Source organism: Podarcis bocagei, assembly GCF_964188305.1.
Source record: "Podarcis bocagei genome assembly, chromosome: 2".
NCBI lineage: Eukaryota > Metazoa > Chordata > Lepidosauria > Squamata > Lacertidae > Podarcis > Podarcis bocagei.
In genome coordinates, this window is record NC_138126.1 from 9897788 (window position 1) to 9918044 (window position 20257).

At 46.3% G+C, this 20257-nt stretch overlaps 1 protein-coding gene across 1 annotated transcript; it reads left to right on the forward strand.

Annotated features, from left to right (window-relative positions):
* Nucleotides 1-627: 627 nt before the first annotated feature.
* Nucleotides 628-19092, forward strand: LOC308581228 (zinc finger protein RFP-like). Its single transcript, XM_081183759.1, has 8 exons — nucleotides 628-1086; nucleotides 9838-9933; nucleotides 11538-11768; nucleotides 13394-13416; nucleotides 14701-14819; nucleotides 15222-15254; nucleotides 16527-16556; nucleotides 18500-19092. Exons 1-8 carry the CDS (start codon nucleotides 661-663, stop codon nucleotides 19015-19017), a joined length of 1476 nt encoding a protein of 491 aa, XP_081039885.1. The 5' UTR covers nucleotides 628-660; the 3' UTR covers nucleotides 19018-19092.
* The last annotated feature ends 1165 nt before the right edge of the window (nucleotides 19093-20257 follow it).

Consider the following 20257-nt stretch of genomic DNA (forward strand, 5'->3'; position numbering starts at 1 on the left):
CCCTGCCTCCATCCATCATGAGGACCAGAGCAGGGGGTGGGCAGTTTAGTTTGTCCCCTCCTGGGGCAGGAAGTCTCAACAGAGAACTTCCTTGAATTAACAACAACAACTGGCCACCCGCCTATGTCTTGTGACATAGATAAGGTGTGTGTTCTCCACTGCAAATCAGGTTGTAACCAACATTTCTCCCTCTTTTTTTCTGTGGAATGTGGCACTTTTCAAGAATATTAGCTGGACGTATTCCCTAAATAAATTATCTGGTGCCCAATTAATCCCTTCCTCTGCATGACGCTTTTTCCACACTCGGGGCATTCATAAGGTTTCTCCTCCGCGTGGGTCCTTTGGTGTTTGATCAGCGTATCTCACGGAGAAAAGTTTTTCCTGCACTCAGGGCATTTGTGAGGCTTCTCTCCTGTGTGGATGTTCTGATGGTCAATCAACTTACAAGGATGATTTTTCTTTATTAACAGGAGGCAATCCAGAAGCATTTGCTACTACTTGAGAAAACATTCAGCAATTGAAAAGACCTGGAGACATGTTGTTGGTTTTTTTAAAAAAATAAAGATCATGTGATCACTGAGTCATTTCCAGGAAGGGAAACTCCCAGTGGCTGAAAACTGAAAAAGCGAAACTTAACTGAGTCTTCAGCGGGAGGGAGCCATGGCTGCTGCAGGGGGTCACATCCAGAATCTCCGTGATGAAGCCACTTGCTCCATCTGCCTGGATTACTTCAAGGATCCAGTGACCATCCCAGAGTGTGGGCACAACTTCTGCCGATCCTGCTTGGTCCTGTTCTGGGGGGAATCGGAGGCGGAGGCTTCCTGCCCCCAGTGCAGGGAAAGAGTCCAGAGAAGGAGCCTCGTCTCCAACCGGCAACTGGCTAATATGGTGGAAATAGTGAAGAATCTCAGTCTTCAAGAGGGAAAGGAGGAAGGAGGGAAAGGAGGAGTCTGCGAGGATCACCAGGAGCCCCTCAAGCTCTTCTGCAAAGTCCACGAAGCCCCCATCTGCCTGGTGTGCGACAAATCAAAGGAACATGAAAATCACAAGGTGATTCCTCTGGAGGAGGCTTCCGAGGAATACAAGGTAGGAGATCCCTGGATCTGGAGGGGGAGAAATAAATAGCTGTGGATTCTTCTTGGGAGGTTTGCTTTTTAATTCTGAAGTCCAAAGTAGACATGGCATTGATTGGTCGTTGTTTATGGCCTTGGAAGCAGCCCAGGGGAAGCCTGAGGGCTCCTGGGGTGGCTGGAGGGGGGAGTTGAAGTCTTTCTCTCTGCCAGGGGGACAAGGGGATCTTGAAATACTCACAGCAGCTTCAAAGATTTGAACTGGACCTTGGCCACTTCTCCCTGAGACCTCAAGGTGAGAAGTCAGGCTGGGACTCCCAAGGAAAGGAGAGGAGGCTGAGAGATCAGGCCACAAGGGAGGGTGTTTGAGAAAAGGTGAGGGGCTGCCAGCTCTGCAGGCAAGGGGGGACCTAACTGGGATCCTGAGCCCCACAGGGTAGTAGTTGTTGTTGTTTTTAAATAAATTTTTATTAGTTTTACAAAAAATTTTTAAAACAATACAAACATATAAAAAGACATACAAACACGTATAATTTCATAACTTCCCCCCCACATAAACCTTGTTTCTCGGACTCCCCCATACCTCCCCTTTCTGCATCCCAATGTCCAAAATTTCCCAGCAACCTCTAAATAGTTCTGTCAAACATATGTCCTCTTAGTCTTTCCTTCAGTCTAATCTTATATTGCTGTAACCGTTTCTTTCTCAAAACCTCGACATTCTAACATTCATCAAGTTTATAATAGTCCTTAAGATAGATTTTAAATTTCTTCCATTCTTCTTCTGCCGTCTCCTTCCCCTGGTCGCGGATTCTGCCAGTCATCTCGGCCAGTGTCATATAGTCCATCACTTTCATCTGCCATTCTTCCAGAGTGGGTAGATCTTGTGTCTTCCAATACTTTGCGATGAGTATTCTTGCTGCTGTCGTAGCATACATAAAGAAAATTCTATCTTTCTTTGACACCAATTGGCCGACAATGCCCAAGAGAAAGGCCTCTGGTTTCTTAGGGAAAGTACATTTAAGTACCTTTTTCATTTCATTATATATCATTTCCCAGAAAGCCTTAATCTTCGGGCACGTCCACCAAAGGTGATAAAAGGTACCCTCGGTTTCTTTACACTTCCAACACTTATTGTCAGGCAAATGATAAATTTTTGCTAGCTTGACTGGGGTCATGTACCACCTGTAGATCATTTTCATAATATTTTCCTTTAAGGCATTACATGCCGTAAATTTTATACCGGTGTTCCACAACCATTCCCAGTCAGCAAACATAATGTTATGACCAATGTCCTGTGCCCACTTAATCATAGCCGATTTAACTGTTTCATCTTGTGTATTCCATTTCAGCAGCAAATTATACATTCTTGACAAGTTCTTGGTATTGGGTTCTAACAATTCAGTTTCTAATTTTGATTTCTCCACCTGGAAGCCAATTTTCCTGTCTTGTTTGTAAACCTCCATTATTTGATAATAATGGAGCCAATCTCGTACTTTAGGTTTCAATTTCTCATGACTTTGTAATTTCAATTTATCTCCATCTTGTTCCAGAATTTCCCAATACTTTGGCCATCCGGCCTCCATATTGAGTTTCTTCAGTGCCTTAGCCTCCAAGGGTGACAACCATCTAGGGGTTTTGTTTTCCAACAAGTCTTTATATCTTATCCAAACATTAAACGCTTTTCTGACAATGTGATTTTTAAAGGCCCTATGCACTTTGATTTTATCATACCATAGATATGCATGCCAACCAAATGTGTTATTGAAACCTTCTAAATCCAAGATATCTGTGTTCTCGAGGAGCATCCACTCTTTCAGCCAGCAAAACGCTGCTGCTTCATAGTACGGTTTTAAGTCCGGCAGGGCAAATCCCTCTCTTTCTTTTGCATCTGTAAGTACTTTAAATTTTATCCTGGGCTTTTTGCCCTGCCAGACAAATTTCACAATATCTTTCTGCCACCTCTTGAAACAGTCCATCTTGTCAAGAATCTGCAAAGTTTGAAACAAAAATAGCATTCTAGGCAATACATTCATCTTAATAACTGCAATTCGGCCTAACATTGACAATTTCAAATTTGACCATATTTCTAGATCTTTTTAAATTTCTGACCAACATTTTTCATAGTTGTCTTTATACAAGTTCAAATTTTTAGATGTCAGATGAACCCCTAGGTATTTCACCTTCTTAACCACTGTCAAACCTGTCTCTTCTTGAAATTTCTCCTTCTCCATGACTGTTAATTTTTTTTCTAAGACTTTAGTTTTTTGTTTGTTCAGTTTGAATCCGGCTACCTGGCCAAATTGTTGAATTATCTCCAACACCCTTTTCGTCCTAGTGTTTGGCTCTTGTAAGGTCAATACTATTTTTTTTTTTATAAGATTTTTATTGGTTTTACAACATTTTTAAGAAAAACAAACAAAAACAAACAAACACTAAAAGTGACAAACATACACGTATAGTTTCAAACATATTTTCATAAACCTCTTTTCTTGGACTTCCCCATACCCCCCCTCTCTGCATCCCAATGCCCATAGTTCAACTAGCAACTCCCAATTGTTACTTTCCAATCTTTATCATCTTAGTCTTTATAATCTAATCTTATATCCCTGTACCCCTTTGTTTCTGTAAACCACGGCATTTTAGCATTCATTAAGTTTATAGTAGTCCTTAAGATAGCTTTTAAATTTTCTCCATTCTTCTTCCACCGTCTCTTTTCGTTGGTCACGGATTCTGCCTGTCATCTCGGCCAGTGTCATATAGTCCATCACTTTCATCTGCCATTCTTCCAAAGTGGGTAAATCTTGTGTCTTCCAATACTTTGCGATGAGTATTCTTGCTGCTGTTGTGGCATACATGAAAAAAGCTCTATCTTTCTTTGTCACCAATTGGCCGACCATGCCCAAGAGAAAGGCCTCTGGTTTTTTAGGAAAGGTACATTTAAGTACCTTTTTCATTTCATTATAGATCATTTCCCAGAAGGCCTTAATCTTCGGGCATGTCCACCAAAGGTGATAAAAGGTACCTTCAGTCTCTTTACACTTCCAACATTTATTATCGGGCAAATGGTAGATTTTTGCCAGCTTGACTGGGGTCATGTACCACCTGTATACCATTTTCATAATGTTTTCCTTTAAGGCATTACATGCCGTAAATTTTATACCGGTGTTCCATAACCATTCCCAGTCAGCTGACATAATGTTATGTCCAACATCCTGAGCCCACTTAATCATAGCCGATTTAACTGTTTCATCCTGTGTGTTCCATTTCAACAACAAGTTGTACATTCTAGATAAATTCTTAGTATTGGGTTCTAACAGTTCGGTTTCCAATTTTGATTTTTCCACCTGGAAACCGACTTTCCTGTCCTGTTTAAAAAATTCCATTATTTGGCGATATTGGAACCAATTTTCTACCTTATGCTTCAATTTCTCCTGACTTTGTAGTTTGAACTTATCTCCATCCTGTTCTAAAATTTCCCAATACTTCGGCCATCCGACCTCCATATTGAGTTTCTTCACTGCTTTAGCCTCCACTGGTGACACCCATCTAGGGGTTTTGTTTTCCAATAGATCTTTATATCTTGTCCAAACATTAAACAATGCTTTCCTGACAATGTGATTCTTAAAGGCACTGTTAACTTTATCATACCAAAGATATGCATGCCAACCAAAAACATTATTGAAACCTTCCAAATCCAAGATGTCTGTATTCTCGAGGAGCATCCATTCTTTGAGCCAGCAAAAAGCTGCTGCCTCATAGTACAATTTTAAGTCCGGCAGGGCAAAACCCCCTCTTTCTTTAGCATCTGTCAATATTTTAAATTTAATTCGGGGCTTTTTGCCCTGCCAGACAAATTTCGAGATATCTCTGTGCCACCTCTTAAAACATTCCATCTTATCAATAATCTGTAAGGTCTGAAACAAAAATAACATTCTAGGCAATACATTCATTTTAATTACTGCAATTCGGCCTAACATTGACAATTTCAAATTTGACCATATTTCTAAATCTTTTTTAATTTCTGACCAACATTTTTCATAGTTATCCTTATACAAATTCTGATTCTTGGATGTTAGATAAACCCCTAGATATTTAACCTTCTTGACCACAGTCAAACCTGTTTCCTCTTGAAATTTCTCCTTTTCCATATCTGTTAGGTTTTTCCCTAAAACTTTGGTTTTTTGCTTGTTCAACTTAAATCCAGCTACCTGGCCAAACTGTTGTATTATTTCTAATACCTTTTTCGTACTAGTGTTTGGCTCTTGCAGAGTCAATACTAGGTCATCTGCGAACGCTCTTAACTTATAATGTTTAGCTCCGACCTGTACACCTTTAACCTGCTGGTCATTTCTAATCATATTCAGCAACACCTCCAGAACAGAAATGAAAAGCAATGGGGAAATTGGGCACCCCTGTCGTGTTCCTTTTTCTATCTTAAGTTCCTCAGTTATCACATTATTTACAATCAGCTTGGCTTTTGGTTCAGAATATATCGCACCCATACCGTTCTCAAATCCTTGGCCTACCCCCATCCCATGAAGATTCTTTTTCATAAAACTCCAAGAAATATTGTCAAAGGCTTTCTCCGCGTCCACAAAAATCAGCACTGCTTTGGTGTTTATGTTCACCTCTAGCAATTCCAAAATGTCTATTATATTCCTTACATTGTCTGATAAATGCCTTTTTGGGAGAAAGCCTGCTTGGTCCCTATGAATCTTCTCCATCAACATTCTTTTAAATCTTTTTGCCAAAATGTCTGCAAAAATTTTGTAATCCACATTAAGTAATGATATTGGGCGGTAGTTCTTAAGTTGAGTCTTTTCAGTCTCTGTCTTTGGTATGAGTGTAATATAAGCTTCTTTCCACGACTCTGGTGCCTTTTCCCCCTCTAAAATCTCGTTGCAGACTTCCTTTAACGGTTGAACCAACCACTCCTTCAAAGCTTTGTAGTATCTGGAAGTCAGTCCGTCTGGTCCTGGAGATTTGCCCAGTTGCATGTCCTGAATGGCTCCCTCTATCTCTTGTTCTGTTATTCTCTGGTTTAAATCCACCTTGCTTTGATGAGAGATTTTTTGTAATCCATATTTATTAAGGAATTCATCTATGTCCTCTTCAATTTGTGGCCCTTGAGAATATAGTTTCTTAAAATAGCTCAAAAAACAGTTTCTAATCTCGTTAGGTTTAATAATAATAATAATAATAATAAATTTTATTTATATCCCGCCCTCCCCAGCCGAGCCGGGCTCAGGGCGGCTAACAACAATCAAATAAACAATCAAATAATAACACATTCTAAAAATATTTCATTATAAAAATTAGTTAAAATCAAATTGATGGCAACCGATTAAACAAAATTCTGTGCAGGTTGCCAGAGGAGGGAGTCAGGCTGCGCCCTGACCGAAGGCCTGGCGGAACAACTCTGTCTTGCAGGCCCTGCGGAAATATGTCAAGTCCCGCAGGGCCCTAGTCTCTTGTGACAGAGCATTCCACCAGGTTGGAGCTGCAGCCGAGAAGGCCCTGGCTCTAGTTGAGGCCAGCCTAACCTCTCTGAGGCCTGGGACCTTGAGGGTGTTATTATTTGTAGACCGTAGGTTTCTCTGTGGGGCATACCAGGAGAGGCGGTCCCGTAGGTACGAGGGTCCTAGGCCGTATAGGGCTTTAAAGGTTAAAACCAGCACCTTAAACCTGATCCTGTACTCCACCGGGAGCCAGTGCAGCTGGTATAGCACCGGATGAATGTGATCCCGCAGCGAAGACCCCGTAAGGAGTCTCGCTGCGGCATTCTGCACCCGCTGGAGTTTCTGGGTCAGTCTCAAGGGCAGCCCCACGTAGAGCGAGTTACAATAATCCAGTCTGGAGGTGACCGTCGCATGGATCACAGTGGCTAGGTCAGGGCGAGAGAGATAAGGGGCCAACTGCTTAGCTTGGCGGAGATGGAAAAATGCCGCCTTTGTTATAGCTGTAATCTGCGCCTCCATAGAGAGGGAGGTATCGAAGATTACACCCAAACTCTTAACGGACGGTGCTGGCACTAATTGCACCCCCGCAAGAGATGGGAGTTGCCCCCTCGATCCCATATCGTCCCGCCCCAGCCAGAGGACCTCTGTCTTCGAAGGATTTAACTTCAACCGGCTCCCACGTAACCATCCAGCCACAGCTTCCAGACATCTGGTCAGTGTGTCTGGGGCCGAGTTAGGATGGCCATCCATCAACAGATAGAGTTGGGTGTCATCAGCATACTGATGGCAACCCAGCCCAAAACTCCGGACAAGCTGGGCGAGGGGGCGCATAAAGATGTTAAAAAGCATCGGGGAGAGAATCGCACCCTGAGGCACTCCACACACCAAGGAGTGACGCGATGACAATTCCCCCCCAAGCGCCACCCTCTGTCCCCGATCAGAGAGAAACGAGCACAGCCATTGAAGGACTGTGCCCTGGATCCCCACATCGGCAAGGCGGTGGTCCAGGAGTTCGTGATCGACCATGTCAAAGGCTGCTGACAGATCTAGAAGAATCAGCAGCCCCGACCCGCCTCGATCCAGCTGTCTGCGGAGATCATCTGTTAGGGCGACCAGAGCCGTCTCGGTCCCATGACCAGCACGGAAGCCGGACTGGAATGGATCCAAAGCAGATGTTTCATCCAGAAACCTACCAAGCTGTTCAGCAACCGCTCTCTCAATCACCTTACCCAGGAATGGAAGATTCGAGACCGGGCGGTAATTGGATAGATCTAAGGGATCTAACGATGTTTTCTTTAAGAGCGGACGCACCACCGCCTCCTTCAGCTCCCCTGGGAATATCCCGGTGCCAAGGGACAAATTGATGATATCCCCCAGGGGGGCCCGCACCTCGTCTGGACACGCTCTAATCAGCCATGACGGGCACGGGTCAAGAGGACAGGTGGTGGGCTTTCCAGCTTGGAGGAATCTGTCCACATCGGCTGGAGATATCCGGTCAAAGTGGTCCAATACTGGACCCGAGGACAGTCGAGGGGCCTCCAGTTCCTTTATTGTATCCAAATTGGCAGGGAGGTCATGGCGGAGCAACAGGACCTTCTCCGCAAAAAAGCTCGCAAATGCCTCACAGCTGTGTGTCAGATTGTTATTTAAATTTGGCTGTCCTTCAAGGGACATTAAAGACCGAATTATACTAAATAATTGCGCCGGGCGAGAGCTAGCGGATGCAATGGAGGCCGAGAAGTAGGACTTCTTAGCGGCCTTCACTGCCATCTCATAGGTTTTCATAAAAACCCTATAAGATGTTCTTGAGGCTCCGTCACGGGCACCCCGCCATACTCGCTCTAGCCGTCTGAGGTCCCGCTTCATTTTCCGAAGCTCCTCGGTAAACCAGGGAGCCCGGTTTCTGCGGGGTCGCAGAGGGCGCTTAGGTGCGATCTCATCGATGGCTGCCAGGAGCTGGGTATTCCAGCCCTCAACAAGCTCAGTCAATGAGTCGCCAGGGGGAGCAAGGTCCCGCAAGGCTTGACGGAATCTATCAGGGTCCATCAGCCTCTGCGGGCGAGCCCAAATCGGCTCGCCACCTAAGCAGGGTGGGGGTGGAAAGTCAATCCTGGCTTTCAGAGCGTAGTGATCAGACCATGGCACCTTCATCGAAGGAGACATGATCACATCTATACCGGCGCCAAAGATCAAATCCAGCGTGTGGCCTGCTTGATGTGTGGGGCCCGAAACAAACTGGGAGAGCCCTAGTGTCGCCATGGAAGACACCAGGTCCAGAGCCTGTGAGGAGGGAGTGGCATCAGCGTGGAAGTTGAAGTCTCCCAATACCAATAGGTTAGGGAACTCCAAGGCCCAGCCGGCCACCGCCACCAGCAGGCCTGACAGGGTGGCTGCTGGTGCGCTAGGTGGCCGGTACACCAGCCAGACAGCCAAGCTCTCCTCGGAGCCCCACACTAGGCCAACACATTCAATGCCGGGGATCGATGGCGATGGTAGAGCCCTGAAAGAACAATCTTCCCGGATTAATACTGCCACCCCTCCCCCCCCGGCCCACAGTCCGTGACTGGTGGAGGACGGAGAAACCCGGGGGCGCCATCTCTCGTAAGGTAAGTGTTGCCCCTTCGCGCACCCAGGTCTCCGTCACACAAGCCAGGTCGACCCCCTGCGAGGTAAAGAAATCTCGCAGGGTAGCGGTTTTGTTGCCTATAGACCTGGCATTGCATAACACCAGTGAAGGAGGTGAGTAATCCTTGCTCACCCTAGATATATTCTTTCCATCTACTTCTAGGCTTGTAACTGTATTTAGTTTCTGCCTTTTCTTCAATTGCCAGGCCAGAAGTTTACCATATTTATCTGCCGATTCAAATGTCTTTTGTTTCATTTGCTTTATCTTCCATTCAATCTCTTGATTCATCAATTCCATATATTGTGTTTGATATAACTTGATCTCTCTCAAAATCTCCTGGGACTTTGGTTTTGATCTCAATTTTTTCTCTCCTTCTTTTATCTTTTCCAAAATCTTTTCCTTCTTCTCATTCTGCTTTCTCTTTTTTATTGAATTTTGTTGAATCAAAAATCCTCGCATCACAGCTTTACTTGCGTCCCAGATCACTCTTTTTTCCACATCGGCCTTTAGGGTAGTTGATCCATGGAGCCGTGGACCCAAGAAGGCTGAAAACCTCTGTACTTTTATTTCCACCAGTAAATTACTTTGCTATTCTAGCAAGGCCACTGGGTGCAAGAAGCCATTGTGATTTTAATTTCTCTGTGTGTCTGAATCAAAGCTGAATTTTCCCTTTTCTCTTTAGGGAGAGATCTGTCGCCACCTGGAGATTCTGAGGAAAGAGAGAGAGGAAATTCTGGCCCATCAAGCAGATCTGGAAAAGGAAAGCAAAGACCTCCTGGTAAGTGTCTCTGTTGTTACTAGACAGGGAACAAGCACTTGAGACCTCCAGGTATAGGGCAGTATATAAATTCAATAAAGAAGAAGACGAAGAAGTGATGGGGAAATCTGCCCATTTCAGCTTCTCCTCATTTCTCATTTTTCATATCAGTCTGTTTATTAATTTATTGTTCTGAAAATGAATCAGATGTTAGGGTAGCTACCTCCTTGTATAAATATTTTGATCTGTACTTTACCCTCATAAATACATTTTTTTGTGAATATTACCTGGCTGGGTCAAGCTTGAAAATACCAGAATTTTAAAGCTCTGTTTTGGTCTCCATATTTTTTCAGCAAGAGCAAATTAGGCAAGTTCACCTTTGAATGCAGCTAAATTGAGTTTATTTCCCCTTGTCATTTATTATGTGAATAGCAGTCAAGGAGAAGCCTGAGGACTTGTGAGCTGAAAGGGTGGAAGCAATTCAATCCCAATCCTGATTTACCATAAATATTACTAAAGAATTGTCTTTCTAAATGTGGGCTCTTGTTCATTTTAAGTAAACTCAGGCCATTTTGAACCTTTAAAGAAAACAGGGGAGCTATGGGGATGAACTCTGCACTTTGTCTTCCTACTCCTCTGTTTCTGTTGCCTTCTAACACCTAAATCGCCCCAGCCTAAATTGAGGGGTGTTTTATGTCCCTGGATGTTCTCTGAACAACTGTGAACTCTGGTTATGCCATGCCCCAAAACATGCAGGGAACATCCATGGCTAGGAAAAAAGAGCTCCTTCCCTTAGGCTGTATCCGTCTGCAAAATAGAAGTCAACAGAAACAGCAATTGAGAGGGCCTCCCCTCAAAATAAAGGTTTACTTCTTTAGCCACTGAAGGTTTCATGTCTATGAAAAATCAGAAGTGTCCACCCTGTTTAATTCTCATACAGTGGTGCCTCGCAAGACGAAATTAATTCGTTCCGCAAGTCTCTTCGTCTTGCGAGTTTTTCGTCTTGCGATGCACGGTTTCCCATAGGAATGCATTGAAAATCAATTAATGCGTTCCTAGGGAAACCGCCTTCAGACCAGGTCCGGGGACAGTCTGTCCCTGGACCTCTTCTGAAGGCTGGGGGGGGGACAAGGGCTTTTCTTCCCACCCCCAGCATTTTAAAAAATCCCCGGGACAGCGGAGGACTTCTCCGCTGTCCGGGCGATCTTAAAATGCTGGCGGGCGGCATTTTAAAATCTCCCCGAGACAGCGGGGGACTTCTCCGCTGTCCGGGGCGATTTAAAAGCCCCTGGGAAGGCAGGCAGGGGGGACAAAGACTTTCGCCCCCCGCCCGCCTTCAGAAGGTGTTCCCGCCCCGCCGCCCAGCTTCGGAGGAGGTCCGAGGACAGTGGGGAAGACGCGATGCGCTTCCCCGCTGTCCCGGATATTTCCCTATGGGCTGTCGTCTTGCGAAGCAAGCCCATAGGGAAATTCGTCTTGCGAAGCGCCTCCAAAACGGAAAACCCTTTCGTCTAGCGGGTTTTCCGTCTTGCGAGGCGTTCGTCTTGCGAGGTACCACTGTAATTTTGTTTCTGTTGTTTTGAGGCTAAGCACCAAACACACTCAGACCTCCTCTTTTCTTGCAGAAATTAACAGAAACAGAGAGGCTGAAGATTGTGGAGAAGTTCAGAGAACTGCGCCAGTTCCTGGAAGAACAAGAAAAAGGTCTGCTGAATCATGTGGAAGAGGTGGAGAAGGAGATTGCAGGGAAAAGGGATGGGCAGCTGGCCAGACTCTCCAGGAAACTCTCCTCTCTTGAGAGGATCATCCAGGAGATGGAGGAGAAGAGTCAGCAGCCAGCGACTGAACTCCTACAGGTAAGATGGTGGCAGGAACAGCCCAAGGCTCCAGGAAAAGGCTGCCTCCAATCCTTCATGTGTCTCTTTCATGTATGCAAGGAGTGCAGGGGTTCAGATGATGGAGCCTCTAGTCGGGTATGTAATGGACAGGAAGACCCAAGAGACCTGGGATGCTTAACTCACCTGAATGCAGACTAGAGATTCTTCTGTGTTCTTGATGGAACAGGAGGTGGTTTTCTGCTCTTTGCTGATGATTTGTCTCCCAAGGCCTTCCTTCTTGAAAATGCTGCCTTCCTGCCCTGGGCTGGGCTTCAGTGAGGATTCAGGCCTCCTTCTGACATGAGGCAGTCTCTTGACCAAGCTTCTCTTCCTGTTCCCTCCAAAACTTCTTGGTTGATCCCCTTCACAATGGATACAGAGCAGCCCAAAATGGTGCTCAGTCACAGTGACCAAAGAGTAAGACAGAGAGACTCATCCAGACTGCTGCTTGTCCCACCCCTTTCCTCCAGGAAAACCTGCTGCTCTTTACTGCTGAATTAGAGCAAACATCAGCCAGGTTTTCTCTGGATTGACGTTTGCTTTGATGTTGCACCAAGGAGCAGTTTTTTCCTGAGGGAAAGCGGCAGGGCAAAGGCAAAACCACTAGGACGAGTGTTTTCTGGGCACAGGAAAAGCAGAAGTGTGGATGAGCCCAAAGAAACACTGAGCTATTAATAATAATAATAATAATAATAATAATAATATATTTATATCCCGCCCATCTGGCTGAGTTTCCCCAGCCACTATGAGCAGCTTCCAACCGAATATTAAAAACAATACAGCATCAGACATTAAAAACCTCCCTAAGAAGGGCCGCCTTCAGTTTTCTTTTAAAAGCAAAATAGTTGTTTATTGCCTTGATGTCTGCTGGGCGGGCGTTCCACAGGGCAGGTGCCACTACCGAGAAGGCCCTCTGCCTGGTTCCCTGTATTCCCGCAGCGAGGGAACCGCCAGGAGGCCCGCGGCACTGAACCTCAGTGTCTGGTCAGAACGATGGAGTGGAGACACTCCTTCAGGTATACAGGACCGAGGCTATTTAGGGCTTTAAAGGTCAGCACCAACACTTTGAATTGTGCTTGGAAATGGATGGGAGGTGCTTTATTACCCCTTTGGAGGCATTTTATGCTGCAGGTGCTTTTCTTATTTCCAGTTGGAAAGTAGAATTTGAAATTTGGGGACTTCTATGGAAGACAATTTGGGACGGTTCCCTGGTAGGATTATCCTGTAGGCTTACTTATGTCTGAATTGCACAATGCAAACTGGATTAAAGTTAATAAATTATAATCTAAGACAAGAGATGGAGTGGAATCTTCTACTGAATCCATAAATATGAGATTCCCTTAAATGCTGGTGGATTTTCATAAGGATTTTCAACAATATTTGCAAACTGATGTGGAAATGTGGAGAACTTGATATTGGAAAAATTCACAATTTCAGATTGGAGAAATAAAAGCTGTGAGAAACCAAAACTTATTGATTCCACCATCCCTGCCCACAACCTTGCCATGTGCCAGGCAGACTGACATCCGAGGGCCAGGGTCTGAGGGGGTCTTCCTAGTGTGGCCTGTGGTGTGCAGTGACGTCCCTTCTCTTTTCTCCTCTAGGATGTGAGAAGGACCTTGCAGAGGTAAGTGGATCTGGCTCATTTCCATTAGCATCACTCTTTGAAGCTGAGATGCAAGAACCTCAGACATGGCCCTCCAGGGGCTGCAGGGGGGAGACTGGAGGACTCACTCCCTGAGGCTTCTCACAGGTAAAAACAGGACCCCCTCTTCTGAACTTGACAATGGGTAGATCACAGTTGGTCTTTTTATACTGTGAGTAGATCACAGTCTCTTGGGAGTTGGACCTGCCTGCCTTAGCTGTTTCCTTCTAGACTGACCAGTTCAGTCACTCTGCCGGCCCCCCACCCTGTCCCAAGCAAACTCCTGCCCCATAGAGCCCCTTGGGAGGGGGCGATTTCTCACCAAGGAGCAGGAATTGGCTATTTTCTTGACCATGTTCCGGCTGAAGTATTTATATTTAAGGAATCACTCAGGTGCAGAGTAGAGGTTTTAAGGAACATTTCTTGTTTCCCAACAGAAGTGCATTTCTTTTTCTTCCTCTCCCCTTCTCTGGGGACATCTAGAGCAGTGTTTCCCAACCGGTGTGCCGCGGCACACTACTGTGCCGTGAGACACCGGCTGGTGTGCCGTGGGAGGGAGGCGGGCGAGTCGGGCGGCGAGAGGCGGCGGCGGCGGCGGCGAGGATCCGCGTCGAGCCGGGGGCGGCTCCGCGGTGGTGGTGCCGAGCGGCGGGGCAGCTCGCGCAAAAGGGAGGAGCGCGAGACAGCGGAGGAGGAGGAGGCCGGCATGTCCGGGCAGCAGCAGCAACAGCAGCAGCAGCAACTCCCGGCGACGGCTCCTCCTCCGCCCGCTATCGCCGCCGCCGCCTCAGCTGCCCTCGCTCTGCTGCCTCCTCCCACCCCGGCAAGGGGAAGGGAAAAAACGTTCACTTTTGTGCGTCCCCCCCCCCCCGCGTGACGCTGCGCGCTGACGTCACGGGGCGGGGCTTTAATGGTGGTGTGCCGCGAGATTTTTTTCCGGTAAGCAGGTGTGCCGTTGCCCAAAAACGTTTGGGAAACACTGATCTAGAGAAAGGAAATGTGTGCTGTGCTTTCATCACCCTCAGACAATTCCTGCCCCTTGGTACCATATGATTCCGCTTCTTCTTTGAATAGACATCAGTGGGGAGACTCAGAGGCCTGGGGTTGCTGTTTTGGCCCTTGGGGGTCTGGCTGAGGAGTCCGTAGTGAGGAAGAAACTCCCCACTCAGCGCCTGCCTGTCCCTCTAGGCCTCCTCCCAATTCCTTTCTTTTCCATTACAGAAATTGCAGATTTGAATGGGCTGACATTGTTTTTCTTTTCACCAGGTATGAGAAAAGAGAGAGTCTAGAGAAGCCGATGGCTTTCCCTCCAGAGCTGAGGAACAGGGTCTTAGAATCCTGTGATGTAAATCACCTTGTGGAGAATGCAATGAAACAATGGAAAGGTAATTAAAATTGGCTGCCAGGATTTCACACTGGGAATTCTATTATTTCTTCAGAACTGAACATGCCAGGCTCTTACTGCATGGAATTGAGTAACCCCAGGATACCTTCCTTCTTGGTGCTCCAGCCTTCATTTCCAGTCCCCCAGAACGGCCCATGTATATTGTGACCCTGGATCCTGTAAAGAAAGCCTGAACCAGAGTGTATCTGTTTTCAGTTATACGGAACCTCCTTTTCCTTTTGGTTACCAGTCTACACAATCTGGGGTTGTACTTTGGGAGGTTCTCCTACTCTGAATGGAGTCAATTTAAGGATGTTACATTATGAAGTGTTACTTTTGTATGGAGATTTATTTCAGGTGGAAGAGTGTTGCCCTAACACTTTATATCTTTTTGCTTCCTCAGATGCTGTGTTATACAAAAAACAGACTCAGAAAGGTAAATTTCCAGGGGAGGAACAATTTGACAGGAGGGATGGGGACTGATATTTCATGGGTGTTCCTGTCCATTCTGCAGACTTTGGGACCCCCATCAATGGCGTAACTCTGGGAAACAGTCCTCTAGGGGGTTTGGGTTCTTTGTCTGTCCCATGAATGAACTGGGAGAGGGTTTGAAGGCTTGGATTGGGGGCAGGGTCAGTCCAGTGTCCATGGTTTCTGGTTCTCATGTATAGGGAACCTCCCTTGCATTTTATTTTCCCTCCACACAATCTGGAGAAGTTCTTTTGCGGCTTCTCTAGATTTGCTTGGATTTCCCCCTCGTGAAGTGTGTTAAAAAGGGCACCCGCAAGCACCCAGTCCCTCCTCCACCTCCTGCCCAGTCTGGTCTCCCAGCAGCAGAGCAAGGCCTGAGCTGCCTCCTCCTCAGTTTCAACCTCATCAGCCATCCCCATCTCCTGAGACTTCCCACTGTTCTTATGAGATCAGACCCATTCCATGAGAGACGACTTCCCATTGCACGAAACCCTTGGAATTACAGGGTAAAGCTCTGCCGATTCTTCCTCTGCGATTTGGTTTGTCAGCATGCTTGGAAATTCCGGTTTCAACAGCTTTTCCCCACCAGTTTACTTGGCGCAGATATTAACCTTCCTCCAGCCCTCCAGTACAGATTCCCATTTCATTCGTGGATTCTGAATGATTGTATTCCACCATTTTCTAGTATGGTTTACCATTTCTGATTTTCCCCTGGAATCATGGAATAGTAGAGTTTGCAAGGATCCCAAGGGTCCTCTACTCCATGGGTAGGCAATCTGAGGCCTGGGGACTGGATCCGGCCCAATCTCCTTCTAAATCTGGTCCGCGGACTGTCTGGGAATCAGCGTGTTTTTACATGAGTAGAATGTGTCCTTTTATTTAAAATGCATCTCTGGGTTATTTGTGGGGCATAGGATTTTGTTCATTCCCCCCCCCCAAAAAAATATAGTTCGGCCCCCCACAAGGTCTGAGGACAGTGGACCGGCCCCCTGCTGAAAAAGTTTGCTGACCCCTGATCTAGCCCAACCCCCTGCAATGCAGGAATCACAGCTAAACACGTTAGTTGTTTTAATTCCTTAGGCCTACAGTTGTTGTCTTTCAATTACTTGTTTTATGATGTCATCTTTTGCTTGAAATAAGGAAACAACAGATGCTATGTTACGGTGATGTTTTGTAAAAAGATTTTCTTTGAACTATTGCAGTGTAGACCATTAAGCCTATATTTTTGCTTCCTCAGATGTCCAGTCACTCAGAAGTCTCCAGAGAGGTAAGATTCACATGGAGACCCCAATTCACAGGAGGGGGGGGACTAGTGTTTCATGGGGGGTCAAGAGTCTCTTCCGTACAATTGAGAACCATCCACCGCTTGACTCTAGCCCTGCTGTTTGTGCCACAAAGGCAGAGAAGGTGGACTTGAAGGGGGGAGAGAAACTTCCCAGAAGGATCAGGCGGAGGAGGGAAGAGTTTTACTCCTGGCTAGGGAGAATTTGGTTGCTTTTCCATCATGTGACCTTTTTCAGGCCTGGCTGCCATGTGTCCTCTTTTTCCCAGCCATGTCTTCTATTTTCATGATCAAAATTTCTCAACATTTGTATCGGGGCAGATTTTTAAAATTTGGCAAAATGTCCCCAAGGTTTTTTGTTCGGTTTTTTGGTTTACAAGAACTCATGAAAATTTTAATATTGCATTAGAGCAGGCTTGGGCAACCTCGGCCCTCCAAATGTTTCAGCACTACAATTCCCATAATCCCTGACCACTGGTCCTGTTAGCTAGGGATCATGGGAGTTGTAGTCCCAAAACAGCTGGAGGGCCAAGGTTTTTGATGCCTGCATTAGAGTCAGATCTAAGACACCCAGTTAGGCTAATCTGCAGCAGAGAATCACAACAGAGCAGCATCTTAAGCTAGCGACATACTGTAAAAATCCCTTCTCTTGTGGCTGAACGAAAAGGACGCTGGCTCAGCTACAAGATCTTGGAGGAGGAGTCCAGGAGGGCAAGAGTTAAGACCCCCCTGCCCTTAAGGAGAGTCCACATGCAGATGTTCAACAGGTTAATAAATTGTTCTGTGCACACTTACGTTCAGAAAGATGTGAACATGTGCCCAAATATTTCATGTGGCAAATGAGGGAGCTATATGTATTCTTACTATTCTTTTGTTGAAAGTTAAGAACATTGCTACTAGCAATATATCACACCTACTACAGCCTACATATAGTAGGGGTATTTCAAATGAGAATCATCATAGTGATCCATGGTTAAAAGTCGAAGTTGGCAAATGTGTCCTCTTTCTTGCTCTTCAAAATAGGGCAGCCCTACACTTGTCTATCATGACTGTCTCAGCCCCAAACTGGTAACCTTTTGAGTTATTCCCCGCTTCCCCCAGAGAACTAGTCTTATGGTATATATTAAATCCCAAAGAGAAGCATGGAATAAGCAGTCCTTTGTAAAATTGCCCTGCCACCTGCCTCCTCTTCCCTGGCGGCAAGCCCTAGACTTCCAAGATGGTAGAGAGGAAGGAAAGGAGAGGCCAAGTGGGTGAGAGAGATGGAGAGCAGGAATAAACAGGCTCCCCACTTAACACGATTTTCACTTTTGTGCACGAGGGCCCAGAACATAACTCCCGCAAAAGTGAGGGGAAGCCTATATGTGGTTTTATGTTGTAGTTTTATGCTGTGAACCACCCTCAGACCTATATATGAAGGGCAGTATGCAAATGTTGATATTATTATTATTATTATTATTATTATTATTATTATTATTATTATTATTAGAACGGGGTCCTCATCCCCCAGCCCAACCCAGAGGTCCCCAAAGGCCAATTCCCACAGAGATTGTCAGAGGAAAGCAGCTTCTCTCCTCTCCCGCCTCCTCCAATTCTCCTCTCTTTCCTCTTAGATAACACAGAAGAGCTGAGTAAAAGGTTTCCTGGGTGGTTTTTCCCCTTAGAAAATTCCTGAGTTGAGAGGAGGGCAGGCAAAATGGACATTGAATATAAGAAAGTGAAGGAAACCGAGTTAAAAACAAAGAAGTTATTTATTCTGATGAGAGTCTGCAATAAGGAGTCTCAGTCTTGCATGTGATGCAAATAAATCCCCTTGATCTGAAAGGGAATCTGGGTTTTTCGGGTGTTTCTTGGATTAGGATGTCCATCTCTCTGTCTCTCTGCTGACTCTGCCTAATCTTCTCTTTCCCTCATCTTCTCCCCAACAGCAAATGTCACTCTGGATCCAGACACAGCCCATCCCCAACTCATCCTGTCCAAGGATCGGAAAAGCCTGAGATTGGGAGACAAACCTCAAGCCCTGCCTGATAATCTTGAGAGAATCAACTTCTATTTTTGTGTGTTGGGACGTGAGGGATTCACAGCAGGCAGACATTTCTGGGAAGTCACTGTGGAAAGTGGGAAATGGTGGTCTGTGGGGGTTGCCAGGAAGTCTGTGAAGAGAAAGGGCCGCTTCTCCTTTAGCCCTGAGGAGGGGATCTGGGCTGTGGGGAGGTCGAGAGGGGAGTACATGGCCTGGACATCCCCTAAATACTCTTTTCTGTCCCCGAGTGAGGAGCCCAGGAGGATCCGGGTGACTCTGGACTATGAAGGGGGACGTGTGTCTTTTTCTGTCGCTGACTCAGGAGCTGAACTCTACACGTTCTCAGGAGCCTCGTTCTCTGGAGAGACCCTCCTCCCTTTCTTTCATCTGTGGGAAAATAAAACCCACCTCATTATCTCCTGAGGAGACTAAATCTGCCTCTCAGGCCCAGCAGGAGTTTCTCTCCAGACAAGAGTGACTGACATAAAAATCATTTACCCTCCAGGAGAGCATGGGGCAGTTTTTCAAGGGGAATTTGAGAAGATTCATTTTCCTTCCTTTCCCCAGAATTGCCTCTGCTTCTTCTTAAAGAGACAGTCACACTTTTAACAGTCCCAATAAATCATCTTTTCCTCACCTTCAGTCTTGTTTTCCTTTTGAGATGTCTTTGGCAGAGCATGAGACTCTTAATCCCAGGGTTATGGGTTGGAGCCCCACGTTTGGCAAAGGTTTCCTGCACTGCAGGGGGTGGGACTAGATGACCCTCAGGGACACTTGAAACCCTGCAATTCTAGGAAACCTTCCTCTCCCCACAAGACCTTATGCAGCTGTGAAAATGCATGCATAATTGGATTAATAGAGGACTAAAAAATGAACCCCTTCCCCCACATCAGGCAGGAAAGCTCCTTACTCTGGAGACCTCAGATGGGAAGAAAATCAAAAAGAAATTGAGCAGGGCGTCAGCTTCAAATGTCCTCTGCAAATACAGCCTCCCCATCTCCACACGTTGTCAGAAATAAACCTCATTGCATTCAGTGGGGCTTCGGCCCAGTTATACGTGTTTAGGGTTGATGCATTAACGTTCCGTATTTACAGGCTGGACGCTGTCTATCAGGGGCATCAAATGGGGTGTCCTCTGGATAATTCTGGACTCCATCTCCCCTCTGACCCATCCAGCATGGCCAGAGGTCAGAGAGGATGGGAGCTGCAGTCTGGCAGCTTCCGGAGGGGGCCCCATGGGCTGGGCTGCCCTATACATTTTGCAGGACACCTTCCCTGTGTTCCTCAGCCCCACCCCAAATGCACAATGCTCCCCCAAGGAGGGTCTTTTCAGCAGCAGGTGCATCTGATTTCTCTCCTGGGATGCCAAGAACTAGAACAACAAATGCCTGTGGAATTGACCCCTCAAAGATCTGGCAGGACTCTCCCTGGCTCCACTATCAGGGCCGCCGACTTCTGACCGGTGCAGCCTGATATCCTTTTCCTGCATTTCCCATGGGGTGGTGGCACATGTCAAAATAAAGACACCTTTGCCGCCCCCCACCTGCCTGAGGGCCACCTTCCCTTGCTCCATCCCCTCTATGATGTTGGCGATGTTTGTGTGTCATCATACATTTCCCTGTGAGTTTCCACTCACCCCATGGAAGGACACAAAAAGTCTCCC

Bases quoted from the DNA above. Each gene is read 5' to 3' on its own strand.
- LOC308581228 (XM_081183759.1), top strand. From the start codon at position 661: ATGGCTGCTGCAGGGGGTCACATCCAGAATCTCCGTGATGAAGCCACT. The intron at 1,087-9,837 runs GTAGGAGATCCC...TTTTCTCTTTAG, and splicing joins AGGCTTCCGAGGAATACAAG to GGAGAGATCTGTCGCCACCT. The intron at 16,557-18,499 runs GTAAGATTCACA...TCTCCCCAACAG, and splicing joins ACTCAGAAGTCTCCAGAGAG to CAAATGTCACTCTGGATCCA.